Raw genomic sequence first — 27,518 nt, 5'->3', positions numbered from 1 at the left:
TTTATTTTATTTGTAAAAAAATTTGAAAATAATAGGAAAAGCAAAAGAAAAAAAAATCAAAATATCAAACTGAGCTGCTAGTTTTCAACCCCAGTTCTCACGGTCAAAACATCAAACACCAGGGGGGCGCTTTCGAGTTTCGAGTTTGAAGCTTTTCCGCCGGCCATGGAGGAAACGGAAACTCTACAGAAGCTGTGGGAAGAAGTTCGGGATCTAAGCCTAGGCACAACCTCTCAAATCGACCGCCTCCTCTTTCCACCTTCGCCTCTTCATTTCCTCCGCGACTACGTTTCCCCCAACAAGCCTTGCCTCATCTCCTCCGCCATCAACCACTGGCCCGCCACCACTCTCTGGCACTCTACCCCCTACCTCCTCGACGCCCTCTCCTCCTCCACCGTCTCCCTCCACCTCACCCCAACCGGCCGAGCTGACTCCGTTACCTCCCTTCCCACCTCCCCTTCTTCCCTCTGCTTCGCCTCAGCCCACGTCGAACAGCTCCCTTTCCCCGACGCTCTGTCAAAGGTTCTCCAATCCGAAAACGGTTCCACTATCGCTTACCTGCAGCAACAGAATGATTGCTTCCGTTCGGAGTATGAGGCTCTCGGTTCGGACTGTGAGCCCCATTTTGCCTGGGCATCCGATGCCCTAGGATGGCTTCCTGATGCCGTGAACCTCTGGATTGGGAATGATTTGTCCGAGACATCGTTCCATAAAGACCATTATGAAAATCTATACGCCGTGATCACTGGGGAGAAGCATTTTCTGCTTCTTCCTCCCACGGATTTCCACAGGATGTATATTAGAGAGTATCCGGTTGCTCAATACCACTATTCCCAGGTTTAATTAAGTTTCTTCTCATCATTATCATATCATAAATTTTTGTGTGAATATGAATTCTGCTAATATGTAGCCAATGGCGTTGAGAGAAATTGAACAGGAATTAGAATACATACATTTGTAAATTTTTTGTAATGTCCTACTTTAATATTGTATTTGGTTTGGATTGGATTATAGGACAAGAGGGAGTTCCAATTGGAACTTGAGAAACCAGTTAGGCATGTGCCATGGTGCAGTGTGAACCCTTACCCTTCAGAAGAGAAAGAAAAAGCAGAGTTTCCTCTATATTTCAATGGGCCTAAGCCATTTGAAGTTACAGTAAAGGCTGGAGAGGTTCTTTATTTGTAAGCATTACATAAATTATCTCTTATCAATTCTCATTTGGTTGTTTCTTTCCGTAGATTTGTTTAGTTACATGACACCATAATCATCTGTTCTCTGTAACTTTGCTGTATTGTATTAGCTTTTCTCAGTTAGATATCTGATCTCTTAATATAGACATGTTTGCAAAATCCTCCAGGCTGTGGTAATAAAGGATAGAGGCAAAATTTCAAAACTTGTTTTGCTAAAGAAAGGGTTATGAATACGAATACCAGTTAGATTCCTGGACTAGTGGTTAATATGTTTTTAAAGAAATTATAGATAGAATTTTGCAAATCAAAATTGTCTTGTGTTAGAGAAGTAATGCGGTGTATTCTGGATCCTTAAGGCTCCACCAAGATGGAGTTTTTGCGAGGTTCATTAATTGTGGATTTGCATGCTTAAAATTCTTCAGGCCAAGTATGTGGTTTCATCATGTTAGACAAAGCCCGGACAGCAGAGGACTCACCATTGCAGTAAACTACTGTAATAGCCCTTAAATTCCTTCAAGAGAAACATCCATTGATGTATTAGATTCTCATATGTGTGTGTTTCATTGTGCTTACATGAGCTAAGATGGTTTGTTTTTTAAACAGGGTATGATATGCGGTTCGATATCAAATATGCTTACTTCAACTTCCTGCAGTCTATACCTTCCTCAATACACAACTGCAGAAAAGTATGCACAGAACCATGTTCTTGCATTTCAAAAGATGAATCCAACATATCTGCTCCTCTCTTAACAATAGATGACACTAATGATGGTGAGCAAAGGTAAACATGGGTGATGGCCTTCCATGAGGGCAAGCAAGAAAAAGGAAGAAAGTCATGCAAAATATCTGTCTATTTGAATGCTGAGTTTTGAACAAGCAAGAAAAAGGAAGAAAGTCATACAAAATATCTGTCTATTTGAATGCTGAGTTTTGAACAAGTGATTTTTCAGATTGTTACACACACACACACACACAAACCAAGAGCTGATAAAAAATGTGATTGTTGAGCCCATCAAATAGCTAAATTAAGTATTTGGAAAATAGCTTTTTTGATTTAGCTTAATTTGTAGTCTTGCAATTTCAGAAGATTGAAATAATTTAAATATTAGAGGGCAATTTTTTTTGGTTGAATGAGAAAATTTATATTGATGTATATTGGGTAAAACTTATAATTAATGGTGTATATAGGTAAATTTTATCTTGTGATTATAGTTGGCATTAATCTATGTAGGCTAATAAGATGTTCCTATATAAGTTGAATTTGTAACTTTGGCTATTTTTACTATAAGTTGAATTTGTAACTTTGGCTATTTTTACTAAAAGTTGAACTTGGTAAGTAATTATTAAGTTAACAGCTTGACCAATTTAGATAAAATTGCTTTAAAAGAATATAATGTTTAAACAAAGGGAGTGTGTATCACAAAGTATGTGTAGAAATTAAATTTTATATACATATAAAATTGAAATAATGACGCATGACTCCTTAGGTGTTTAAAGCATAATGCAACCCAGTCTTGACTCTTGACCATTTATTAAACATCACGTTAAAGCTCACAAGACACCATAGCTGTATACTTTTCAAATTTTAACTAAACAAAAACAAAAAAAAAAAAGAAAAAACAAAAAAAAACAAAAAAAAATCTCTGCAGTGCCATTGCAAGCAAGCCACATCATCATCACCTTCCTTTTAGTGATATCCAAGAGGGGCTGGAGAGTCCTTCAGTTCTTGTCCCTGGTAATGAATATCCTGCAACCACAACAAATCCAGCTTTGAATATAATATATACTGTACAGAAGAAAGAATTGGTTTCATCAATGAAAAAATATGCATGACAGATAAAATGGAACAGAGGAGTAAGTATTTTCGTACCGAAGGTTTCATCAATGAAAAAATATGCATGACAGATAAAATAGAACAGAGCAGAGGAGTAAGTATTTTCGTACCGAAGCAAAGTGGTTGACGTCGCGGTGATGAGCCTCGTCAGCCCTAACAACCAAGACAACATCCCGGAGCGTAGATCCCGGCGGGAGGCGCCAGTAGTCGAGAGCGATGGCCGGAGCCGGCACGTTCTCAATATTACCCTTGTCAAGCTCCTTAAGGAACTCGGTGTAGGAATGGATGGCCTCTTCCTCCAAGTATCCGACGATGCGGTGAGCCAGCTTGGGGGAGATGAGGTAGGCGGCGAAGTAAGCGTTGAAGAAGACGCCCTGGACGGCGAAGACGAGGGCGCGTTCGTACCACCGCGGCTGAGAAACCTCCATGAACGTCATCAGATGCATTCTCTCGTTCTCCGCTTCTTCCAGCAGCGCCTTGATCCACCCCCCGCTGTGCTCGAATCGCCGGAGGGATTTGCAGTGGAGCAACATCCCTCCCACCATCCCCGGCACCGCCGCCACCGTCTCCAACATCATCGCACGACAACCATACCTCCTCTGTAACATTAGTTTTTAACAATCGTGAATTTCTTGCAATTACAGAATATGTTAATTACAAATACAGAATAATTGTTATATAATAATAATTATAAATACAGAAATTCACAAATACAAACTGTGTCAACTACGTATACAAAATCTGAAAAAAATGTATATACCTGAAAGAAAATATCAGTGGGAAATCTGAGCGCCTTCACAGTCCAATATGCCATCTTGTCCAAGAATGTGACCGGCACGTGGTGTTTCTTCAGATCTATACTCAAATCTGCCTTGTACGTCTCCCATGGCTTCATTCAAGAATTTTCATTCATCAAATGAATAATAATATCAAAATCAAAAAACAAATTATGCAATCCCATCCAAATGATCAAACTGTTAGTGACTCTTCTATGTTAGTGACTCTTCTAGTTCTAAATGAGAGATCATAAGATCAAGTTTGGGACCATATTAGCTCTTTATGTTTTGACAGGTTTAAAAAATATAGATGAACAGATCCTACTACAATACAATATAATAGAGTCAGTAGTATTCAAAAAATAAATAAATAATGTAACATACCCTAAAACAATGCCATTTCCATTCTGTGCCATCCTCTTTGGCAACCTTAGTCGGAGCAACGCCCCAGTAACTAACAACGGCCGAATCAGTTCGGCCGCCGGTAGTGGCGGCGGCGGCGTTTTTCTCGTCCTTCTCTTTCTGCTTGTCATCACCCACAGCCACCGTGCTCATTCTCCTCGACCCCATAACCGGGAACCTCATCCAAGCAACCAGCACTTCCTCAGAAGCCTTGGCTGGATTCCCATGCAAGAAAGCCGCCGCAGCACCGCCACGGAAAACTCCTCCGATCCCTGCCTCGGCGCCTGCAGCAGTCGCCGGACGGCGGAGAACTGCCGTCGAAAAATAGCGCGGGGCAACGTGGCCCGTCAACGATCGGGCCAGCCTCGTTCCGCCACGGCTCATCATCTTCAACAAACGATCAATCAAACCAAAGAAATTGGAAACTGTAAATCACAATAAAAATGGAAGGGTTTTTCTTGGCTTTAATTTGCAAGAAGTTTGGAAAGCTTAGCTTGAGGAACAAGAAAATTATTTTTCTCTCTCTTCGTGTGCGAATTAAGGGGTTTAACGGCCGCCTTTATATACTTGCCAGTTGCCAAGGCAATGAGGCGGTGGAAATTTAGTTTTATTTTTTACCCCTATAAAAAATAAAAATTTAAACTTTTATGAAATGACCAAATTGGGCCGCATCTTGTGGTTCATAAAAATGTAATATATTGCGACGTAACTGGCAAGGCAGTCAACAGGTCAAACTCGCCGTTCCCGTGAAAGCCAAGAAGAATTACGTCATGCATGTCGCTAGAAGTTTCTCGAGTTTGATAGTACATATACGATTCACTTCACACAAAACGTACTTCCATTAATGTACGACGTTTATTGTGTGTGTTTTTTAATAGATAAATCAATTAAAAAGGAGTATTTATTAAAAAATGATACTTTTTATTTTAAATTTATAAAAATTATAATCTTTCATTCTTTAATTATGTTGTAACAAATTGTTTATAAAGTGATTTTTGTAATTTGCTTTTAATAAGCTCAATCACCAAAAAAAAAAAAAAAGTCACTTGACAACAATTGAGGTAGGGTACAAAAAAAAAATATTGATGATATAATTGATAGATGAAAAATATTATTTTGTATAATTTAAGAACACGGTTTGTCATTTTTTCTCGAGAAAGTGTCTTATTGGGGGTGTTTAGTAAATAGATGTTAGCTGATTGTGTTATTGAGTTTGACTAGTTGATAGCATTAGTTGATTGCAGAAAGATGTTTGATAAATTAACTATTAGTTGATAGCTTATTACATGCAAAATGACTTTCTTAAAAAGATGTTATTTAGTATTTTTAGAGCTATGAGTTGTTTAAAAAAAATTAATCAAACGCTTATGTTAGTTGTTTGACTTATAAATCAAAATTGATTGATAAATTAATTATGTTATCAAACATGACAAATAATGTAACTCTTAAAAATATTACATGTATGGTGTATTACACATTTACACTTGGTAGCATATGACCGTTAATAAATAATACAATTTAATTTGTTGTATTATTTTATTTTCTACATATAAATTATCTAATTTTATCACGAATTAATACTATAATATATTTCAAATGGTACAAAATTTGATTTGTATGCAAATCTACAAACATGCATGCACTTACCGTGCTTAGCTTCATTGGTAAGGAGATTCCGTGATACAAAATTCTTTCAATAATATACACACAAGTGTTGTTAAGGGTTTATTTGGTGGGGACGTTTTGGGAATTAAACAAACATATTTTCTAATTTCCAGTGTGCTGTAATAGATAATTAGTAATATAGAAAGAAAGTTAGAGATAATTAATTGATAATTAAATTGAATAGGGAGTAGTTTCCTATTAAAGCATTTCTTGGGGGCCAAGCTAAGGTAATAGTGCTCAAGTAGGAATAAAATGCTGTTGACAAGTTGGGACTATCCGGAGGATGTTAAAGGTTTAGGGTTTAGGAGCGTGTCCAACTGTCTTTCACATGCAATGGTTTGGAAAGATGATAGACACACGACAAGTATGACCAATATAGTCCAAAAGAGCACGCATGAATAGTTGAATTGTTACAGAGGTAAGAGCATCCTTATCAGTTGAGTTATTTCGTGGTAATTGAGGAGTTTTTGTAAGTGTGATTAGGAAAGAGAATATGGGGAAAGAAAAAAATAGAAAAAGAAAATAGAAAAGAAATGTAAATTCTGACAATTAAAAAAAAAACGAAAAGGTTGTTCAAAGTCAGAGTGGCCGCCAGCTGGCGCCCACTCTGACTCGCCCTAGCGGGCTCGTGGGAAGCACGCGCCCGCTGGGGCGGCAGTGCGCGCCAAGTGCGAGGCGTGCACTGCAGCTGTGTTTATTTATTTATTATTATTTTTTAATAATTTCTGACATTATCTTTGGTGTTGCCGGAGGAACTATGCATTGATTATCCACTCCCCACATCAGTTCCAAAGCTATGCATCAGATCATTCAGTGTCATAATCCCTTCAATATCCATAGATATGGATGCTCTAAAATTTATAAAGAATAATCAGGGTCGAGCTGAGTCTCACCAGAGGTAGTGTGGGAGCAATATCTCAATGTGAGAGGACCCATTAGACACATCATTTCAAATGCTCTGTAGGAGATTAGGATCTGATCGGTAGGTTAATTGCGTTACTTGCGATTTATCATCTAAAATTATTTATGCAAAAAAAAAACATCTAAAATTATTGTTGAATTTATCTTTACACACAATTATATAATAATTGTGAATTTTTTCGTCACAGTTTTTTTTTTTTTTTTTTTTAAATAATAAACTCAAAACCACTTCAATTCGGCGGCTATAAATTAGCCACATTTATATGTCCACTTGGCATGTATGATCCTATTCAGATTCAAATTTTAATCAACAGTTGTAATTTAATTTTATTTTTTTTGAAGGTAAACAGTTGTAATTTTATAAATGGTAAAGTTATAATTTATATATAAAAGATACCCAAACTATACCTCATTTCACATTTAGAGAATTATGGGATTGTTTATCATCTACCTAGGTGGTAGCTACGCAGATCACGCATAAAGAAAAATGTAGCAATTAGTAGACGCAAATACCAAAATTCTATTTTGTTCTCCGTAAATACAAATAATTCAAATTTATTACTAGTGAGTAGTGACCTATAATAGAGGTGGTCATGGCCTCATGAACCAATTCAAAGCCGAACTAACCTTGAACCAATTGTTATACAGTGGACCATGGTCCACACAATGGTCATAAAATGAAACTGTAATAAAAAAAAATAGTTTAGTGTTATTATAATAAAACTAGTGTGTGTGGAAAAATTGAACTAGCTTTGAACGAACATGAACTCGACATCAGTTGTCATGAAACACGGTCCACCATCCTAAATTGTAAGTTGTGAAATTTTGTGGTCATCACAAATTGCAAATTTTAAAAGGTAAATTGTGAATAGTTAGTATGTAAATGGTATATATTTGGACACGAGTCCGTAGAATAATTTGCCACTCAACATGACATGAGCTTTAAATTTTCTAGAACCGACTAATTACAAGTCATCCTTCTCCCAAACTTTACCCATGTGACGTTGAGTTGCTCATGCGGGCTCTAATTACAAATCCTAATTTCACTAATTGTAGGCCTAGGCCTAGGCCATGCTCAGACCCTGCACGGGCTTGATTCTCTAACTGGCACAAACCCAATATTGGACTAGGCTCAAGGCCCAACCCATCCACCCACCTTCCAACACCCCAAAGTTTTTTAATATTTGATATAGTATTTAAAAATTATGTTTGGGGAAAGAGTGAAACCCTAAACCTTATCGTTAATATACTCTTAAACAAACAAAATAAAGTAATGAAATTTGTTGGTTTTATTTTGTATAACTATATATGTATAGGATGATTTACAAACATTATATATATATATATATATATATATATATATATATATATATATATATATATATGGTCAAGTTCATGTGCGGCCGTGCTCTCCCGTGCGGTTCACACCACTCAATGTTACGAAATACACCACTCAATGTTAAGAAACACACCACACAAATATGCACTGTGGTGTGTTTCTTAACATTGTGGTGTGTTTCTTAACATTCAGTGGTGTATTTCGTAACATTGAGCGGTGTGTGACCACACGGCCGCACCTGAACCAAAATCTATATATATATATATATATATATATATATATATACACACCAACATTTACTAATCATGTTATGTTTACAACTATCAATTAATATAATTAATCATAACTTTATATATATCACAACAATTTTAGGTGGCTTATAAGTTGGTAATAACATTAGCGACTAATTATGAGATCAAAAGTTCAAATCTTACATTAAAGAAACAAAAAAAATTTAAAATATAAAAAATAATTTTTAAAATCATGAACTAACTTAGACTCGACTAGACTTGAAACGGACTCTAAAGTGCTTAAGCCCGGGACCGGGCTAGTTCTAGGCCACCATTATGGAGGCCTAAAGTTTGGCAACCCCCAGTGACTTATCTATAATTTACATGTATTTACTTACTCAATAATTTTTTTTATATAACAAATAATGACAATCAAAGATACCTCATGTATGATTGTTTGTTTTAGCAAAAAAAAAATAATAATAATAATAATTAATTAATTAAAATTGTCATTTTGTCCCAAGTTGATGGAATGGTCTGAATTCTGAAAGAGAAGGCATTGCGGGTCTGGTTAGGAGTATAAAATTCAAAGGCCACGACAGTGAGCTGGGACCCATGAATCTACCATTGCAGGCAGCCAAGGAGAGATTCCTTTGATTCCAAAGACTTTTATGCACCATCTTGCGGCTTTGACTTTACCGTCACAATATACTAGGCTCTGAGTTTACAACTTGCCCAGTTTTTGCTCAGAGTTATAAGAAAGTGTGAAGGTAGAAGAAACAGATAATCCAATCCATGGCTTCCAAGTGCCCACCTTTTGAGTTCTCTGCTCAGTATTACTATGCTTCTGGGAACACTTGTGTGAGGCAGAGCAGCTTTTTTGGGGACAAAGTAGCGCTCAATCAGGGAGTTGGTTACTCTGTCATTCTTGGATTTGGAGCATTCTTTGCTGTCTTCACCTCTTTTCTGGTACTGTCTAGTTTTACAATTCTTGTTCTTCATAAATTTCATTTTTGGGGGTAATTTTGGGATTTCTTGTAATTTGTAATAATGCAATTTTGATGTTTACTTGTCTTGTCTGGGGATATAAGGTGTGGCTGGAAAAGAGATATGTGGGTTCGCGCCACACTTCAGAATGGTTCAACACAGCAGGGAGGAATGTGAAAACAGGTCTTATTGCCAGTGTGATTGTTTCTCAGGTACCATGTTTAGCCTTATAATTTTTTGTTATGTATATCTTGTTTAGGGTTGTATATAAATATATTAATGATAACTCTGAGTTTCACAATCACAATTAATAAAGGAACAGTTGGTTGTGGACGTTGACACATTGCCGAACTATGTAAATCTTGTATTCTGTACTTTCTGCCATTATTTTCAATTCTTGGGATAAACTGCAACTATCGATTTAGATGAGACGAAAGTCACGAAACACATTTTTTCATTCGGTATCAAAGTACTCAAACATTTGATTATGCAGTGGACATGGGCAGCTACGATCTTACAGAGCTCAAATGTTGCCTGGGAGTATGGAATCAGTGGTCCTTTCTGGTATGCAAGCGGCGCCACCATTCAGGTTTGGCTACGTATATTTTGAGCTAGCATTTGTGGTGCAGTTAAGATTCAGGTTCGTATCAATGGTCATCAAGGTTGGTTATTATTTTGCCGGTTTGAGATCTTGCTAATGAACAGGTACTCCTCTTTGGTGTAATGGCCATAGAGATCAAAAGGAAAGCTCCAAATGCTCACACTGTTTGTGAAATTGTGAAAGCAAGGTCTGTATCATTCTCCACTAGTAACTAAAAAACCTCAACATGAGACCTGGGAAACTTACAATTTTATCGCAATCCTATTGTTCCTTCAGATGGGGAACCTCGGCTCACCTCGTGTTCCTATGTTTCTGCTTCTTGACAAACATTATTGTAACTGCCATGCTTCTCCTCGGCGGTTCTGCTGTTGTCAATGCGCTCACTGGAGTCAACATCTACGCTGCAAGCTTTCTCATACCTCTTGGAGTGGTTGTCTATACTTTAGCCGGAGGGCTAAAGGCCACTTTCTTGGCCAGCTATATACATTCTGTGATAGGTCTGCTGTCCTGTACTCGATATAGGTTTCAGAGTACAATAATGATTGTTTGAGGCAAAATTTTGGGTTTTTTTTGTGTGCAGTTCATGTTGTTTTGGTCGTCTTTGTTTACCTCGTGTACGTGGGAAGCAGTGAGCTTGGTAGTCCAAGCGTGGTGTACAGACACCTACTAGAGGTTGCGAGCAAATCAAGAAGCTGTCAATACCCGCTCTCTCATGTTGATCAATCTTGTGGTCCGGTTAGTGGGAACTTCAAGGGGTCATATGTGACCATGCTGAGTTCTGGTGGTCTTGTGTTTGGTATTATCAACATCATTGGCAATTTTGGAACAGTTTTTGTTGACAATGTGAGTTCATTCATAAACCGAAGAAAATGCAGGAAAGTAGTGAAAATTGAGAAACTTACTTTCTGAGTAACTAAGTTGTTGTTGGATTGATAGGGATACTGGGTAAGTGCCATTGCTGCAAGACCATCCTCGACGCACAAGGGCTACTTATTGGGTGGGTTGGTCTGGTTTGCTGTGCCATTCTCCTTGGCAACATCGCTCGGTTTAGGGGCACTAGCGCTCGATCTACCAATAACAGCAAGCGAAGCAAGTCATGGACTCGTTCCACCTGCAACAGCTATAGCGTTAATGGGCAAAGGAGGATCCATTCTTCTCCTAACCATGCTTTTTATGTGAGTCATCCTATCCCCGCCCCCAAACCTCATTTCTCGCACTTTTCTTGGCCTAATTTCCTTTTTTTTTTTTTTTGGTGATGAGCAGGGCTGTAACATCTGCTGGTTCTTCGGAGCTTATTGCAGTATCCTCATTATGTACGTATGACATTTATCGTACATATATAAACCCAGATGCAACTGGGAAGCAGATCTTAAAAGTTTCGAGGGCTGTTGTCCTAGGATTTGGATGTTTTATGGGTATTCTAGCAGTGATCTTGAACAAGGCTGGGGTTTCTCTGGGCTGGATGTATTTGGCAATGGGGGTTTTCATAGGATCAGCAGTAATACCTATAGCTTTCATGCTTTTATGGCAAAAAGCAAATGCTTTTGGGGCAATTCTCGGAACAACAGTAGGGTGCTTCCTAGGAATCATTACTTGGTTGTCAGTCACAAAAGTCGAATATGGAAGGGTAAATCTTGACACAACGGGGAGAAACGCCCCAATGCTTGCAGGGAATCTAGTTTCCATACTTACCGGTGGAGCTGTTCATGCTGTCTGTAGCTTCCTGAGGCCTCAAAACTACGACTGGGAAACCACGAAGCAGATAACTGTCGTCGAAAAGGAAAGGACCGAATTACCATCTGCAGAGTTCAAGGAAGAGAAACTGGTCAGCGCTAAAAGATGGATAATCAAATGGGGCATCGGTTTCACTCTCGTGATTGTTGTGTTGTGGCCCGCCCTCACACTTCCTGCTGGTAAGTCATTCATACCCAGAATTTCACTCTTTTCAACTAATTATGTGATAAACAAGCAAGTAGGGCTAACACAAAGGATTGTAACACGATGCAGGGCAATTCAGTAAAGGGTATTTCACATTCTGGGCAGTCATAGTCATTGCATGGGGTACCATTGCCTCAGCAGTGATTATTGCTCTGCCATTGTTGGAGAGCTGGAAAACTATACGGAGCGTTATTCTTGGCATGTTTACAAATGATAGGCTTATGGAAAAAGTCGAAGACTTGAACTCAAAGCTGCAGGCAATCATTTCAGCAATTCCAGAAGCAGAGAGAATATACTTACTTGAGAAAGAGAAGGATAAGAGGAAAGAAGCATCAGAGAGAGACCAAATATCTCCTGCATAATCACACTTTATCTGGCTTGAAATCGCATACATCTGCAGCAACAAAGGCATTGGTTTTCACTGAAAAGCCAGAAGCCATCTGGACATTAGAAGTAACAATGTTCTATATGAGCAGTGAGGCTGTTAAAGGAATTCATCATACTTCTTTTCAGCTGCAACAAAGAAAGTATGTATTTAGCAACATTATTAATAAACAAAGTATGTGTTAAGATTCAGTAACTTGAATCCATAGTTTCACCAAAAAGCTGAACTATGAAAAAATCCTTCTGGGTTTAGCAGACCTATAATCTTCATTTCTATATACAAATTCGAATATGAGCTATTTGGATCACCCTCAAAATTTTGGGTATCCCATTGTGATGCAAAAATTGAGGTAAATGGAAGAAAAATACTAAGCTACAAGGCAATGAAAATGCCAGTAAATCTATAAATATATGCACAAGTAGACAGCATAATCTAATGCTCTCTCTCACAAAAGATGATGCTTAAACTAGTTCGCAATCTGCCTTCTGTACTGGCTTCCAGCATTATGATGTTTTAACCAGTGCAACGAGATTAAGATTATGAAGCAGATCTCGGAATCCGATTATTAATTTGACGAAGAAGATCTTTGTCAGCATCAGCTTCTTTCTTAGCAGAGGAATTAGAAGCTGTTTGTTCCTTCAAGGCTTCCTTCTCCAGCTTTTTCCTTTCAGCATCGGCCAGTTGTGCATTCTCATCACGTGATTTGTTAAACATCTTGGTGAAAACGGCCAACGTTTGTGTCACTGCATGCAGAACAGAAATGTTGGACTTGACAATAACATCATAGAAATCAGTGAAGACACTAAAAGATGTGTTGCTTAACCTGCATGAAATTCTCAAGCAAAACATAATTCTTCCAATTGGTTTGTTTCAATTTTTTGAGTGATTTCTAGTTCTTACAAACACTTTTAATTAGATGGTATATGAAAACAAATACAACACAATGGAGTGAAAAGTAGCCAAAACAAGTGAACAGTATAATTTTCCAACCAAAAACTTGGTCATTACTGGTTACAACAAGCATAACCTCTAGAGATCAGACAAATATAATGAAGAGTGAAAAGTGGCTAAAACAAGTGAACAGTATAATTTTCCAACCAAAAACTTGGTCATTACTGATTACAACAAGCATAACCTCTAGAGATCAGTACAAGAAAAAAAAAAAAAAAAAAAAAAATCATCTAGGGTCATATTTTTCAGATAATTATTCCGTGATGTATAGAATTGAGAAATTGGAAAATAACCAGAATTTGCATTGAACAAGGGAAAGTGCAACTTTAAGATATACTAAATTACTAACTATTTCTAACCTTGCTCAAAGGGGCACCGGGCAGGATCCTCACCAAAATACAGGGATAGAGAGTCTGCATTTCTCCCCTGCAAATAACCAGAATTTGCATTGAACAAGGGAAAGTGCAACACAAATAACTGTGACAGCATACTACTAAAGAAAAACGATATGCAAAAGAAAACCAGGAGAAACAGAAAAGGTGAAACATAGCAGGTGGCTCACCACTTCACTATACAGGGTAATTAGAGACCTAACATCAGCTTCAGCAGTATCAAGGAAACTCTTCAAGACCTGAAAAAACAGGTTCAAAAAACTAGATATGCATTGCAATATCCAACATAAAAGTAAAATAAAATTTTCGATAACTATCAATGAATATATTTAATTATTTACAAGTTGCATCCATATTTAGAAAATCAAACGTTGACTTCAAGGAAAACATTATTAGTACACCAGTAATCCTAGAAAGTGATGCTCGCTGTTAACGACTTTTTTACAACCTTCAATAAAGTGAATAAACTATGCATATCATATGAAACATCAAGCTAAAAACCAGAGGTAGAACCTTGTTCACCTTGTAATTCCAAGCACGTAAAAGAAAATAAGAAGAAAAGTATTATCATGTCTAACCTTATGAAAGCCAGAGGATATAGCACCATCATTGTCTGATGCAGCAAGTTCTTGTTCAACCTTCTCAAGACCTTTAGTCACTGCTTGCATTTCTTCAGCCAAAGACTTCAGTTGGATCTGATCATTTAGTGTGGCATTAGCAAAAAATTGATACTAACCATAGAATGAAACATCCCAAGTGGAAGCGGGGCTTAGCAAAGAAAAACCATAAGTTTTTACAGTTAACAAACCTTAGAGGCTGCTTCCAAATGAACAAGATCCTTGCCAAAATCAAGCAGCTCTGGCATTTTCTCAGCAAGGAGCTGGTGGACAAGTTGACAGTAGCACCCCAATTTAAAAACAAAAAAATATAATCCTTATGACCATAGTACCAGATTACCATCACAGAAATTCAGACAACATTTGTTAGCACAAGCAATAAAATTATAATTCACTATCTCAAACCCACAAATCGGAGAAGTATCACAAGATGTAAGAGAAATAAAAAAAGGCATCATATAACTATAAAATTTCTACCTTGCATAGATAATGCATTAAAGTCATTTTGTTGTTTCTCGCACGGGTATCAGAAAGTTTAAGAAGACTATCCAATTTAAACCCCACAGCAGATCCTGCAATGTCGTCACCACAAAACAAAACAAGATAAAATAGAGAAATTATCCAATATACTAGACACCCCCACCCCACCCAAAAAAAAAAAAAGAAGAAATTTAATCATAACAACTTTTACCTCGTGCAGTGCCCTGATTCAGTGCATTACCCAGGGTTAGAATGGTCTGCATTATTTGACGCAACTTTGCAGATTCTTTTACCTAACAAAACTTGAAACAGAGTTAGGATGAACTAGAAACATGTTTTAGCATTAGCAATTCATAGTGCTAGTAATAGTACCTCTCTGGCAGCATCATTTATTGTATTCAAGTTATTTCTCAAGTCATTAACCTGAAAAGGTAATTTACTTGTTGCAATTAGCAGATCAAACAGATTAGAATTAGACCCTTAACCCATATTACAGAATTTATAGTTATTTATATTTGATATAAAATGCCAAAACACATACCTGATTTGAAAAAGTAATTGTAAAAGCAAAAACTCTCAACTTGGATTCAACTCGAGGAACCTTCATGAGCTCCGAGAAAAACTGAGAATGACATACACAGTAAAATATTACTGTAATAAATTACAGCATTTCTTTATTAACCACACCAAAGTTCACATAGAGGGAAAAAAAACCTGTTCACATTTGCCAAGCATTTCCTTGTTCCCAGTGTAGTTCTGAAAATTAACGACAAATGAAGAGAGGACAATTTAAGAATAACTATAAAAATTGCACACACAAAATCAAGGAACGAACAAAATATGATGATTGAGAGTTGGGACCCACAAATCCACAATATCTGTAGTTTCACTGAAAGACTAAAGAGTGACTAGTTAGGGTGAAGATGATCATGTAAAATTAAGCTCTACATGCACATGGACATGTATTGATATATAAATCAAAACAAAGAAATACTCCGTACTAAATATAGAACTACCCAATTTGAGAATTTATTGGAAAACAGTTGAGGAGGTTGGTGGTGTAATTTTTGCAAATATCGATGCATGTATATTTTAGAAAACAAACAATTTCACCAGTGCATAAATACACATGGAAGTGCAAAATAAGTTAGTTCAGGTTTGTGAATCAATGCCCAAGTGACAGTAACATGGTTTCTCCTCTGTTCATGGAGGGATCCAGATTATTTAAGAAAAAGAAAGCAACAGCCCTAACTTCAGGCACAGAACGTGCCCTTTTAAAAAATATGTAATGTAGTATCATATATTGAAACATTTTCTTGGATCAAAACAAGAAGCAAGCAGGAACACTGTTTCCAAACAAAAACACAAAATGTGACATCAACTGCATCAACCAAATAACTCTAGAACTTGAGTTCAAACTCCAGAAAGAAGAATGTAAAGCCATGAGAAAGAGAAAAGAATAGATACCCTCAAGGTCTCCATTTCTTCTTTTGTAGGACAGAACTTAATCAGATTTTCAACTTGATCAATATCCAGTGCTGAAGAATCCAAAGCCAAAATGGCATTCTGAAGATAATAGCATGGCATTTAAAATATTCTTTAAATGTACAAGAAAAATCTTTAAATGGAATAAATAAAAACTCAACAGCCAAATTGCAATGTGAACACTATTCAAACATTAAAGATATCACAATAAACCAAGAAAATAATGTTAGATACTGGCATTATGCCATCAACAACAACCAATTATATTATTGCTTGTATATTATGCTTTACTCTTGCTTTTAATTGTCATTTCTTTGCAATTGACAATGCACCAGGCAAAGCATAATTAAAGAATTTAAGCCATGCAAAGATATCCAACAAATCAATATTCAATTCCTGTCAATTGTTGATATGCTGCAATTTCACATACATTAGAAAATTTTATTTTGGTTGCAATGAGTTTAAATTAAGTATATCTAAAAAAGGCAATCAGATATAAAGAAATAATAGGGGACTTGAAAATGAACTCACAATCATATCAGGCAGAGGAATTTTAATTTTTGTAAGCATGATTTCACAATTGTAGGCCCTCCGATGTTCAACCTGGGAAAAGAAAAATGGGAAGTTATCACTGGCCAGTCTAGTCACTAGCAACCAATAAAATAACTGAAACTTTTATCCTGACTGGCATAGAAGCCCTTGACATCAAATTCAAATAAAAGCAAAAAAAAAAAAAAAAAAAAAAAAAAANAAAAAAAAAAAAAAAAAAAAAAAAAAAAAAAAAAAAAGGTTGGGGGGTTGGGGGATATATCTTACTTCAACATGACAAAGTTGGTGGAAGGAATTTCAAAATTTTCCTAGTACAAAGATTAAGCTTATTCACAACACCATTTGTTCATTCTCAGAGAAAATTAAAAAATAAAAACCACTGGCTAGTAGAAAGTAAGCACTTTTCACCTATCTCAATTAAGTGAAACTAAAGAACTGTTAGATTTTAAACACCACTCTCCCTTAGCCATTAGTTTAAGTTCTCTCCATCACATATCTGCACAACACTCATTGATGCCAATAACTACTTGTTTGTTGATTAATTCTATTTTCTTATATCAATAATGCTTCCAAAGCCACTGAACGCCTGAACCACACAAATCTTGACCAAAGGCTATACTTCCAGCTCTTATTATGGATATGATACCGTCAGAAGTGATTTTAGATCCTTAATAATCTTTGGACACAAGTGTAATCAATATCAACCAAAAAGACTAAAAGAGGAAAACTGCGACGGACGGGAAGAAATAAAAAACATTATTTGCAAACCAACTAGAACTAATCTACAATCCTTTTTTATTTAATCATGAGCATTGCACATATACAAGTCAAATATCCTCATCATTATCATAATAAACATTTGGCTTATAAGTCTCATGTGTGGCTCTCTTATGTGCAACACTAGCTTGCCATCACTGATACTGAGAGTGGCATATTTTGAAAATTTTCAAAAGCTCAGCTAAAAATTTACTTACCAATTGCACCTTTTCAGGTTTGTTAATTTTTGAACCACGCCGACCTCCAGCCTTGTTGATGCTATCTGTTGCAGAAGCTACTGAAAACAGAGTTTCAAGCTCTGTTATATCAATTTCAGGTGCCCTACCAAATAATTGTAGAGTCTGATCAGAATTTTGCTGTGACAAAAGGGGATATTCCCAAGAATTATGTGAAAATAGTAGGCTAAGGTTTCAGCAGTATCTATAGAATTACTGAATTAGTCTACTAAACAGTCTGAACTTATTACATATGACAACTGTGAAAAAAGTAGCCAGTCTCCCAAACTCACACTTGCATTATATTTCAATCACCATGTTAGATGATGTTGATAAAAACTCCTCTAAGTTTTAACCTCCCTAATTTCTAACTTTCCATAATAAATTTAAGTTTACATACCTTGATTGGCTTTCCTGTTTTTGAGTATCAGCCCACAGACTTCCTTGCATTGCTCTTGTAACTTTGACCCAGTGCAAAGGCTTCAATGATGCTTTTTTGGGAGGAATAGTAGAACCACCTGTAGGTCGACTTTTTCCATGAGTAGTTGATCCTAAAGAGCCTCTTCCCCTATCAGTAGATGGAAGTGGTGGAGGTGGAACTGGTGTCAAACCCCTCCCTAGAGGAGGTGGTGGTGGTGGTCCACTAGAATGCTTTGGAGGTGGTGGTGGTGGTGGGGCACCATGAAGTTTTGGTGGTGGTGGAGGAGCCGGGGGGTTTGAACCTTGGCGAGGGCCTCCTAAAGGAGGTGGAGGTGGTGCTGGCGGCAATGGAGTCGACTTAGGAGGGGGCGGAGGAGGTGGAGGCCCCTTAGAAGAGATAGGTGGGGGAGGAGGAGGAGGAGGGCCCTTTGAAGAGACAGGAGGGGGAGGTGGTGGTGGAGGTGGCAAAGTTCCCTTTGAAGAGACAGGAGGGGGAGGTGGTGGTGGAGGTGGCAAAGTTCCCTTTGAAGATACAGGAAGGGGAGGGGGAGGTGGAGGCGGCAGAGTGCCCTTTGAAGAAACAGGAGGGGGAGGTGGAGGTGGAGCCGGCAGAGTGCCCTTTGAAGAGGCAGGCGGAGGAGGTGGAGGTGGAGGCGGTAAAGGGCCCTTTGAAGAGACAGGAGGAAGAGGGGGAGGGGGCGGTGGAGGTGGTAGAGGGCTTTTCAAAGGTACAGGAGGAGGTGGAGGTGGGGATGGAGGCTGTTTGGAAGAAATGGAAGGTGGAGGTGGTGGGGGAGGGGGAAGAATAACCTTAGAAGAGGCAGCAGACAGAAAAGAAGGGGGAGGAGGAGGAGGAGTAGGGGGAGCTGAAGTGCAACATTTAGAAGATACAGAAGGGAGTAGAGGAGGAGGAGGAGGCGGAGGGGTAGGGCAACTTGTAGTAGAAAGTATGGGGACTGGAGGAGGAGGTGAAGCTGATGAAGGTGGTGGAGGTCCGTTAGCAGAGTTTATAGATGAAGGTACAGGAGGTTGAGTTACTGGTATAGTTCCTTGGATTGAAGTATAAGAAGGTGGGGGTGGTGGAGGTGGAGGTGGAGGTGCTTTACTGTAATTAATATGATTAGGGGGTATTGGTGGTGACAATGAGAGTTCTTTACTAGGAAAACCAAAAAGAGGCGGAGGAGGTGGAGGTGGTGGTGGTGCCAATGGTCGAGGTGTAATTGTATTAGAAACACTAGAGGGAGGTGGTGAAGTTGAAGGAGGAGAACAAGATTGCCTATCATGGTCTTGCCCTACTTCCAATTGATCAGAAGTCATGCTCAAATCAGATTGATTATTACTTTCAGGATGTGAACAAAAAGGTTCAGTAGAAACCTTTGTAGGATCCTCAGAAGTTTTGGCCATTGAGGTTGCATCTGAAGCAAAATCTTCAGAGAAAGGATCATCTATGAAATTCACATCAGGTGAATTAGCATACGTAAGATTACTAGCCTTCTCTGAGTCCAGAAAATCCAAGCTATCAGCAATACTATGTGCAGTGTTTTCCTCCTCAGAATCAAAAGGTGATGAGTATTCACTCATCCTATTTTGTAGCAAGGATAAATCTTTCACATCATTCAATACTGAGAGCTGTTTAAGAAACCATAAAGCAGCATCATCACTTGGATCAACCCATTCCACTCCACCAAAAAGTTCTTGGACCATTGAAAAGGCTTCAATAGGAAGTCCGCCTTTCTCCTCACCATTTAAAACAGAAGTTGGAGCTCTTGGAGGAGGGATGCTCTCCACATCACCAAACAAAACCTGTACATAAATATATCACCTTAGATGTGAAATATAGGAAATATAATTTACTGGTTTCATTACTCAAGTAGCAACCAGATAACAATGACAATATAATATGAAGCCACCTCAGCTCGAAAGCCTTTTGGATAGCGCCCCTTTGAATCCCAAAGAATGTCCAAGTTATCACTGCTTAGCATCAAAATGTTGGATCGAATAAAAGCTGTGTTGAACATTACACGAAACATCATGACTTCTCTTTCTGGATCCAGGTCTAAATGAACACACTCCAGAACAACATCCCCTTGCACTAAACACTGAATATCAATCTTGATCACATCACTGTCCTTCTGCAAGATCATAGCACATCAGTGTTGGGACCCTGCAAAGTACAAAATGAATGGAGCATACTTCAGTTAAAGTAATTTGTACCTGACGGTAATGTCGAACACCTCTGCCTTTCTTGGGCATAGAGTATAACATCTGAGTTGAGAGTCCATCCTTGCTAAGAAGATTTCGACCAAAAATACGAACAATAGGCCTACACCCTTTTTGACTATCAAATCTTGGAATGGCTCGAAGAATGAGGCAATCCAAAGAAAGAGCTCGTTCGGGAGGAGGCCACTCAGGGGAGATATTTCTTCTAGATAGATATTGCAAGTAGCGAAGCTGAGATGGAAATGGGTTCAATGGTGACAGCAACTGTAATAAGCCTTTAGGGGCCTCTCGATAAACCATTTCAAGAGTCTTTCGCTCTCCGCTATGCAATTTTTTAAAAACCAGGAAACTAGCCAAAACAAATGCTAAAACGGGCCAACCCCCTCTCTCACAGTGAAGTAAAATAACATTCTGATGATTCCCAAGAGAAAGCCAATTCTCACAACCACGAAGAAAATGATGGATCAAAGACAATGGCAACAGAGGACAACCCTCATATTGCTTCGGATAATCCATAACAGTAACATCATATTCACATAAAATTTTAGCAAACTGACTCCTTTTCTCACCATCTCTAAAATTGAATGCAAGAAAAGATGATTCAGGGAACTCTTCGTGCAGCTCAGTAATTATCTCATGCAAATAGAGTTGATAAATTTCCTCAGGTAGTACTTCGGTGGAAAAGCAAGAATCTAAAACTGCAGAAACACAGCATCAAGGAATTAATTAAATTAGTAGGATACATGTCCACATTCAGGTAAATACATAAAAACAAAATGCATAAGAAAAGTAAGAACTGTAACTTAAGATTAATTTACCATATACTCTGTCATCAAGTTCAAGCAAGCCATCCGGGGGTCTTCTGTAGAAAAATCTACTTAGCAGGGACATCACTGTTTAACAGAAAATACTTCCAATTATACACAACAGATCTATAAACCTGCAAAATATAACAGAGCAAAATGAAAACCAAAAGGACGAGAAGTAATCTAATTACGATTAGAAACCTTTCAATTTAGATTGCATTAAAATTGAAAAACTTCAGAATTAACAAGAAACAAGTATAATTACAGAAACGAAGCTCGGAGAGCTAAATTTTAATTCAAAGTGCCACTCAGAAATTACTTGAAAAATCGCGACGAAAATAAACTTGAATTTCTCCACAGCAACAGAAATATTGACAAATATAAATTTAAGACAGGGGAATCTAAATTTCCAGCTGAAAGCTCGGACCTTTATTGAATTTTTCGTTTTTTTTTTTTTTGGTTCCTACAGAATTGCTAAAACCGAAGTAAAATCGAAATAATTCTTTTGAACATTCCAATGTTCTCAGCAACAAATAAGGGTTAAAATAAAAACCAAACCCATCAATCCAAGCAACTGTCTATACCGAATATTTAGCAGAAACAAAGAGACAACAACGATTAATCAATGACATATAGATACCTAATACAGAAATTTAAACTGAAAACGTACCGGCGGGGAGAAGAGCCTCGAGCACAGAACCTGAGCGTAGAGCCGTAGATTAGATTTGAAAAAAAAAAAAAACGAGTTGAGTAGTAGTTGTAGCAGTGGTGTATGCGTTTGAGGAGAGTCACACTCACGTATGGGATTTTTGAACTCCGGAATTTCAAAATATGTGAACGGACAGATAATTATTTGATACCCATTTTCTTTTCTCTCTTTATCCTTTTTTTTTTTTTTTTTTTCGTAATTATGATCCCATATATACTCTTTACGATATCAATCGATAATGATGTAAACAATGCCTAGTATATAGATTGATCGTTGATTGCGGTTTGATTCCGATTTAAAACAGTCAATTCATGCTTCTATGTTTCAAGAAATTGAAACTATAGCATGTTATGAAAGGTTCAATTCTGATTTAAATTTTTAATTCTTATTTTACAATTTTTGTTTTTGAAATTGTTCAAATTAAGCTGTTTGAGAGTTTTTAAATTCTAAAACAATATTTGATAGTTTTTAATGGATCGGGTGTACCATAAAACAATATTAATGTGAGAAAATATGGAAGAAAAATAATATTAAAGATGTGTTTGGTTTGCACATGGGAATCGGAATCGGAATGGGTATCAAATACTTTGTAATGGTAATGAATTTTGGTGGAAGTATTTTGCATGTTTGATAGTAGGGTGGAATGAGAATGATTATTAATAGTTGGGAAAGCGGTTGAGAATGACGGAAATGAAACCCTTATTTTATTAGAGAATGAGTTTTGAAATAAATGGGCAATCAAAACTCATAGTAGTATTTAAAAAACATGTCAACCAAACAATAACAATGACCTTGATACTCATTCCTCATAGTTAAATCTGTCAACCAAACACACCATAAATTAATAGAACTCAATAAACTTAGAAGAAGAAAAAATTGGGTTAGAGGTGAATTAAAATAGGTATTTGAGCAAATATATAGAAGTCTAATTGTATTAATAAAGGAAAATACTACTTAGATAACCTATCATATTTTGCCACGTCAGGGAGTATAAAATAGGAGTCTATGTAGTAGAACTCATATATTATATATTTTAATATTTTTTATTCTTTCTAATTTTTATTTAAATTTATAATAGTAGGATCGCGTTCAAATGCGTACTGGCCGCCCATGAGAGAAATGCGGACGAATCACAGCGCGCGCACGTGTCCGGAATGTAGTTGCACCTAACGTTATAACTAGGTGCACGTCATGTTATAACTAGGTGGACATAGGTGCACCCATGTGCATAAATGTTAACAAGGTAAATTACTTGCACCTACAAGTGAAAATAGGTGCACACGTGCAAGTAAAATGTATTACAAGTGCAAGTAAATTGTACAATGAGCATAAATACTAAGTGCACCTAATGTTATAACTAGGTGCACCTAATGTTATAACTAGGTGCGCATAGGTTGCAACCAGGTGCATGAATGTTAACAAAGTAAATTACTTGCACAAGTGCAAGTAAAATGTATTGTAGATGCAAGTAAAATGTATTACATGTGCAAGTGAATTGTACACTGAGCATCAATACTAAGTGCACCTAATGTTATAACTAGGTGCAACCTATGTTATAACTAGGTGCACCTAGGTTGCACCCAGGTGCATAAATATTAACAAGGTAAATTACTTGCATTTGTAAGTGAAAGTATTTGCGAAAATAGGTGCATGAATATTAATAAGGTAAATTACTTGCACTTGTAAGTGAAAATAGGTGCGAATATAGGTGCACTTGTAAGTGAAACTAGGTGAACTTGTAAGTGAAACTAGGTACACCAAAGTTCCAGTTATTTACGAAAATGCCACTGCGTCATTTTTTTAAAATTGCATCTGATTCGTTGATCTGGACACGTGGACGGCTGTGAAGCGTTCTCATTTCTTACCTGGGCGACAGTTCGCATGGGAGTGCATCCCTATAATATTTTTTGGTTAGACCATGAGGTGTCATAAGCAGGCTCTAACTTATAGGAGGCACCTTTAAGCCTGTACCATACTTAGCCTAATCCCCATTCGCACATGGCCGGCCCAATTAAGGAGCAAAGTACTCGTCAGATTAATAATATATATTTTTTAAAAGTATTGTACAAGTAAAACACTATTTAATAATTAAATCAAACTCATAAAGAAAAGTCATAAACACGGTTGGGCTAGTTTTTTCGGTGGGATACAAAATAGGCCGATTTTGAAAAGGGAACAAAGATGAGCAAAGTACTTCCATAGAATGCATGTTTGCTTAAAAACAAATGCATTCTGAGAATGCATGTTAGCTTTTCCAAAAAAAAAAAAAAGTTAAAAGGTAAAAAATGAATGTATGATACATGTATGTGTACAGTATTGTAGTTAAAAGCAAAAAAAAAAAATGATATATATATGTATAAGGAGAAAAAAATAGTATTGTTGTTAACCTCATTAAATGTTGAATCATTTATAATGCATAGTATGTTAGTTAATTAGAATGTACTAATTATTACATAATTATGAGGAAAATTAAATATAATTAACAATAATGTGTAATTAGTGTATAATAATAATGCGGTGGGCGGCAGGGCTGTGGGCGACGACACGGTCGCCTGCAGCGCAGGGCGTAAGTTTTAGGATAGAGTTTTACCGTCGACGTAGTTTTAGGATGCAGTAAAATTAGGGTTGTTGGTTTTGAACCCACTATTTAGGTATTTTTTATCCTTATATTTCAAAAACTAAATGCATAACTACGTATTTATTATTTTGTATTTATATACGGTATCTTTTCGTATTCTTTAAGTACAATATACAATATTCTAATTTGAAACAAATATTATAAAATAATTATGAAGGAAAAAGAAATGGAAATGAATATTTATTCATTTTATAAAGGAAAAAGGAAATGAATATATTCATATTTCACTATAAATATAATCGACAATTATATTATAATTATAATTATATTAATTATTTAGAAGGAAAAACAAAATGAATTTATTAACTACTCCATAATAATTAATATTTATTAACTAGAAGGTTGAGCAATCCTCTCACCAATTTTAGATGTCGTTGATCAAATTAATTAGTACACGTGTGACATTAACACTGCAGAAGGTTGAACATATTTAATATAATAATAATAATAATAATAATTTTTTGTGTATACGAATTGATATTCATGTTAATGAAAAATAATTAATTTATGTAATTGATTAATAATAATTGCCTAATAATTATTATGATAATTAAGCTAAATATTGGTGTTGAATTTATTTTTATACTCCGTAATAATTAAAGTTAAATTAGTTTTCATTTTTCGATATTTATTTTTATAATAATATAATTACCTAAGTTATATCAAATATCGATCTTTTAAAGATAATTGTAAACAAACAAGTCATATATTATTTAATTAATTGAGTGATACTTTTGCACTAATCTTATAATCAAATAAATGTACATGTTCAATATTAGATTTTTTTAAATAATTTTATCTTTAATTTTATTATCTAAATAAATAAATAAAAATTATCCATGAATCGCACGGGTAATTGGACAATTATTTGATCTAATTCAAGTAAAGAAACATCAGAAAACATAATCAATCCAACCAATTTTATCAATTACGCTATATAATATTCGATGTTATAATTTATATAATTATATATCGATCCAAATATTCTTAAAATATTATAAAAAATTCATTCCGTGCAACGCACGAGCGAAAATACTAGTATTATAAAAGATAACAATGCATTCTTAAGATGCATGTTCAAAAAGGACAACAAACGTCCTACAGTGTAGTGTTGTCCATATTTGTATCCCAATAATTTCCTTCATATTTCTGTATCCCACATAAAAAACATGCCTTACCTGCGAAACCACCCAACAATAACTTGTTTTCAAAAAAAGAAAAAACTTTTTGCTATTGACTATATTGCCCTTTTTCTTTTCTTTTCTGACTTTTCAATGCTGTAGCGCAGCTTTGGTAAGCTACATATAAAGCTAATCTTGGCCTCTTCTTTCTTCTGTAAACTAAAGTTGGAAGAGCAATAATGTCAATCAACGTTTCAAGTAAGAAGAGCATGCCTCTTCTTTTTTTTTGTGGTTTTTTTTTTTTTTTTTTTTTTTAAGTTTTTAAAAAAAATCTGTGTACTGTATTTTACTCTAGAAAATATGAGCATACTTATTGTTTATGCAGATGCAGTTAGCTGGGCAAGAGATATAGCACCCTCCCATTACATGTTGGAGATTGAATCATTCTCCAGTCTTACTAAGATGCTCACAGAAAATGGAACCCAGTTTTTCAAGTCCAAAATCTTTGAAGCTAGTGGTTACAAATGGTTTGGCTTCTTATTAACTTTTTTTTTTTTTTACTTAAATTAGTAGTCTAAAGTGAGGTGTTTTTTAATGGCAGGACATTTTCTTTATATCCCAATGGTGATGGTGATGGCAAGGGACACATCTCTGTTTCCCTGTGTATTGAAGACACAGATGCATTGCCTTTGAGTTGGGAGATATACACAGATTTGAAATTTTTAATATTCGATCATAAGCGTGACAAATACTCAATCTTTCAAGGTTATTTTTTGTATCTTTTTGGATTCGATATTGCCCACAATGGGAAGTATGAATTTTTATTGTTGCTAATGGAGAATATTGTACTGTTGTTTGTGTTTTTAGGTGGTGTAGTTAACAGGTTTCATAGATTAAAACCAGAGTGTGGCATCGCGAAATTGGTCCCTCGTGATGTGTTTGATGATGCTACAAATGGTTATCTTGTTACTAACAAATGTGTTTTTGGAGTTGAGGTTCTCGTGCTTGATTCTAAGTTTACCCGAGAATGTTTGAGCCCAGCCGTGAAAGTTGATAAAACCTTCACTTGGAAAGTATTAGAGTACAGTAAATTAAACAGTCAAGCTCGTTATTCCGATAAATTTACTGCAGGCTCCCTCATATGGTAATTAATTAAGTTTTTGTTTGTAATTATGGCAATTTTGTAATCCCATTTATGATTATCAACAATTTTCATCAGGAAGTTGAGACTGGACCCCCTTGGAGATAGCAAATCCTATGGGGAAAACCTTGCTGTGTATTTGATGTTGGATCCACAAAATATCTGTTCTCGAATGTTGGTATATTTCATGCTACGGATAAGAAATCAGAAGTCTGGAAAACATAAAGAGATGCAACGTATGTATGTGAAGTGTATTGTATGTGTGCCATTCTAATTATTTGTTAATTTATGAATAATTTCACTTTTAAATTGCAGTTTGTAGATGCTTTGCTCCTGGACCTCTGGGCTGGGGCAGTTCCGTTTTTATGTCGCTAACTGAGCTCCGGGATTCATCTAAGGGATTCCTAGTTAACGATTGTATTATCATTGAAGCACTTATCAACAATGTGGCCACCGTCACCAGCTAAACTTCGATCGATCTTCTTGCAGGCGTTTAGAAATATTGTGGTCATGTACTAGTTTTTGCTAAGTTTAGGGGGGAGGTTTTTTTTGGTGTTGGTTGGAACTAATGTCATGTTTGAGCTTTTGACATGGTTTTGCTATTTCAACTAGCTCGCACTGTGATAATATTTGTGGTTTGAGACTTTGATGTGTGATTACTCTTTCATTCTTTCATTTTTTTAACACCATTTTATTACTTTATGGTTTGAGACTTTGATGTGTGATTAC

The 27,518-nt window shown here is 36.4% G+C and overlaps 5 protein-coding genes across 5 annotated transcripts; 3 read left to right on the top strand and 2 right to left on the bottom strand.

The window, feature by feature from the left end:
- Positions 1 to 36: 36 nt before the first annotated feature.
- On the top strand, positions 37 to 2,321 carry LOC116021845 (bifunctional peptidase and (3S)-lysyl hydroxylase JMJD7). The gene is made up of 4 exons (XM_031262337.1): positions 37 to 837; positions 1,015 to 1,181; positions 1,613 to 1,683; positions 1,794 to 2,321. Exons 1-4 carry the CDS (start codon positions 166 to 168, stop codon positions 1,973 to 1,975), a joined length of 1,092 nt encoding a protein of 363 aa, XP_031118197.1. The 5' UTR covers positions 37 to 165; the 3' UTR covers positions 1,976 to 2,321.
- Positions 2,322 to 2,584: 263 nt separating this feature from the next.
- LOC116021846 (ubiquinol oxidase 2, mitochondrial-like) lies at positions 2,585 to 4,739 on the bottom strand. The gene is made up of 4 exons (XM_031262338.1): positions 4,185 to 4,739; positions 3,785 to 3,913; positions 3,135 to 3,623; positions 2,585 to 2,937 (listed from the first exon to the last, which is right to left on the bottom strand). The coding sequence occupies exons 1-4, from the start codon at positions 4,587 to 4,589 to the stop codon at positions 2,878 to 2,880; spliced, it is 1,083 nt and encodes a 360-aa protein (XP_031118198.1). The 5' UTR covers positions 4,590 to 4,739; the 3' UTR covers positions 2,585 to 2,877.
- Positions 4,740 to 8,926: 4,187 nt separating this feature from the next.
- LOC116021529 (urea-proton symporter DUR3) lies at positions 8,927 to 12,463 on the top strand. Its single transcript, XM_031261948.1, has 9 exons — positions 8,927 to 9,326; positions 9,449 to 9,556; positions 9,838 to 9,933; positions 10,050 to 10,132; positions 10,222 to 10,442; positions 10,526 to 10,788; positions 10,882 to 11,120; positions 11,209 to 11,858; positions 11,953 to 12,463. Exons 1-9 carry the CDS (start codon positions 9,153 to 9,155, stop codon positions 12,243 to 12,245), a joined length of 2,127 nt encoding a protein of 708 aa, XP_031117808.1. The 5' UTR covers positions 8,927 to 9,152; the 3' UTR covers positions 12,246 to 12,463.
- A 34-nt stretch (positions 12,464 to 12,497) lies between these two features.
- LOC116021528 (formin-like protein 14) lies at positions 12,498 to 21,951 on the bottom strand. Its single transcript, XM_031261947.1, has 18 exons — positions 21,851 to 21,951; positions 21,193 to 21,314; positions 20,369 to 21,072; positions 20,065 to 20,286; positions 18,135 to 19,957; positions 17,717 to 17,840; positions 16,725 to 16,796; positions 16,176 to 16,274; positions 15,423 to 15,464; positions 15,250 to 15,330; positions 15,081 to 15,131; positions 14,920 to 15,001; positions 14,706 to 14,800; positions 14,420 to 14,491; positions 14,190 to 14,306; positions 13,782 to 13,850; positions 13,579 to 13,645; positions 12,498 to 13,011 (listed from the first exon to the last, which is right to left on the bottom strand). Exons 2-18 carry the CDS (start codon positions 21,263 to 21,265, stop codon positions 12,806 to 12,808), a joined length of 3,999 nt encoding a protein of 1,332 aa, XP_031117807.1. The 5' UTR covers positions 21,266 to 21,314; positions 21,851 to 21,951; the 3' UTR covers positions 12,498 to 12,805.
- Positions 21,952 to 25,887: 3,936 nt separating this feature from the next.
- LOC116023674 lies at positions 25,888 to 27,256 on the top strand. Its single transcript, XM_031264675.1, has 6 exons — positions 25,888 to 25,906; positions 26,034 to 26,175; positions 26,250 to 26,413; positions 26,516 to 26,792; positions 26,868 to 27,025; positions 27,105 to 27,256. Exons 1-6 carry the CDS (start codon positions 25,888 to 25,890, stop codon positions 27,254 to 27,256), a joined length of 912 nt encoding a protein of 303 aa, XP_031120535.1.
- The last annotated feature ends 262 nt before the right edge of the window (positions 27,257 to 27,518 follow it).

This window comes from Ipomoea triloba, chromosome 6 (assembly GCF_003576645.1).
Source record: "Ipomoea triloba cultivar NCNSP0323 chromosome 6, ASM357664v1".
Lineage (NCBI taxonomy): Eukaryota > Viridiplantae > Streptophyta > Magnoliopsida > Solanales > Convolvulaceae > Ipomoea > Ipomoea triloba.
This window is presented reverse-complemented; position numbering and strand designations above follow the sequence as displayed.

Excerpts from the sequence above, each read along its gene's own strand:
- LOC116021845 (XM_031262337.1), top strand. The coding sequence starts at position 166 with ATGGAGGAAACGGAAACTCTACAGAAGCTGTGGGAAGAAGTTCGGGAT. Across the intron at positions 838-1,014 it reads CTCAATACCACTATTCCCAG|GACAAGAGGGAGTTCCAATT; the intron begins GTTTAATTAAGT and ends ATTGGATTATAG. Across the intron at positions 1,684-1,793 it reads CACCATTGCAGTAAACTACT|GGTATGATATGCGGTTCGAT; the intron begins GTAATAGCCCTT and ends TTTTTTAAACAG.
- LOC116021846 (XM_031262338.1), bottom strand. The coding sequence starts at position 4,589 with ATGATGAGCCGTGGCGGAACGAGGCTGGCCCGATCGTTGACGGGCCAC. Across the intron at positions 3,914-4,184 it reads GGAAATGGCATTGTTTTAGG|CCATGGGAGACGTACAAGGC; the intron begins GTATGTTACATT and ends TCTTGAATGAAG. Across the intron at positions 3,624-3,784 it reads CCACTGATATTTTCTTTCAG|AGGAGGTATGGTTGTCGTGC; the intron begins GTATATACATTT and ends CTAATGTTACAG.
- LOC116021529 (XM_031261948.1), top strand. The coding sequence starts at position 9,153 with ATGGCTTCCAAGTGCCCACCTTTTGAGTTCTCTGCTCAGTATTACTAT. Across the intron at positions 10,133-10,221 it reads TGTGAAATTGTGAAAGCAAG|ATGGGGAACCTCGGCTCACC; the intron begins GTCTGTATCATT and ends TTGTTCCTTCAG. Across the intron at positions 10,443-10,525 it reads CTATATACATTCTGTGATAG|TTCATGTTGTTTTGGTCGTC; the intron begins GTCTGCTGTCCT and ends TTTTGTGTGCAG.
- LOC116021528 (XM_031261947.1), bottom strand. The coding sequence starts at position 21,265 with ATGTCCCTGCTAAGTAGATTTTTCTACAGAAGACCCCCGGATGGCTTG. Across the intron at positions 21,073-21,192 it reads ACTTGATGACAGAGTATATG|TTTTAGATTCTTGCTTTTCC; the intron begins GTAAATTAATCT and ends GTGTTTCTGCAG. Across the intron at positions 16,275-16,724 it reads TTCCTCTGCCTGATATGATT|AATGCCATTTTGGCTTTGGA; the intron begins GTGAGTTCATTT and ends TATTATCTTCAG.
- LOC116023674 (XM_031264675.1), top strand. Across the intron at positions 26,176-26,249 it reads GAAGCTAGTGGTTACAAATG|GACATTTTCTTTATATCCCA; the intron begins GTTTGGCTTCTT and ends TTTTAATGGCAG. Across the intron at positions 26,793-26,867 it reads ACTGCAGGCTCCCTCATATG|GAAGTTGAGACTGGACCCCC; the intron begins GTAATTAATTAA and ends AATTTTCATCAG.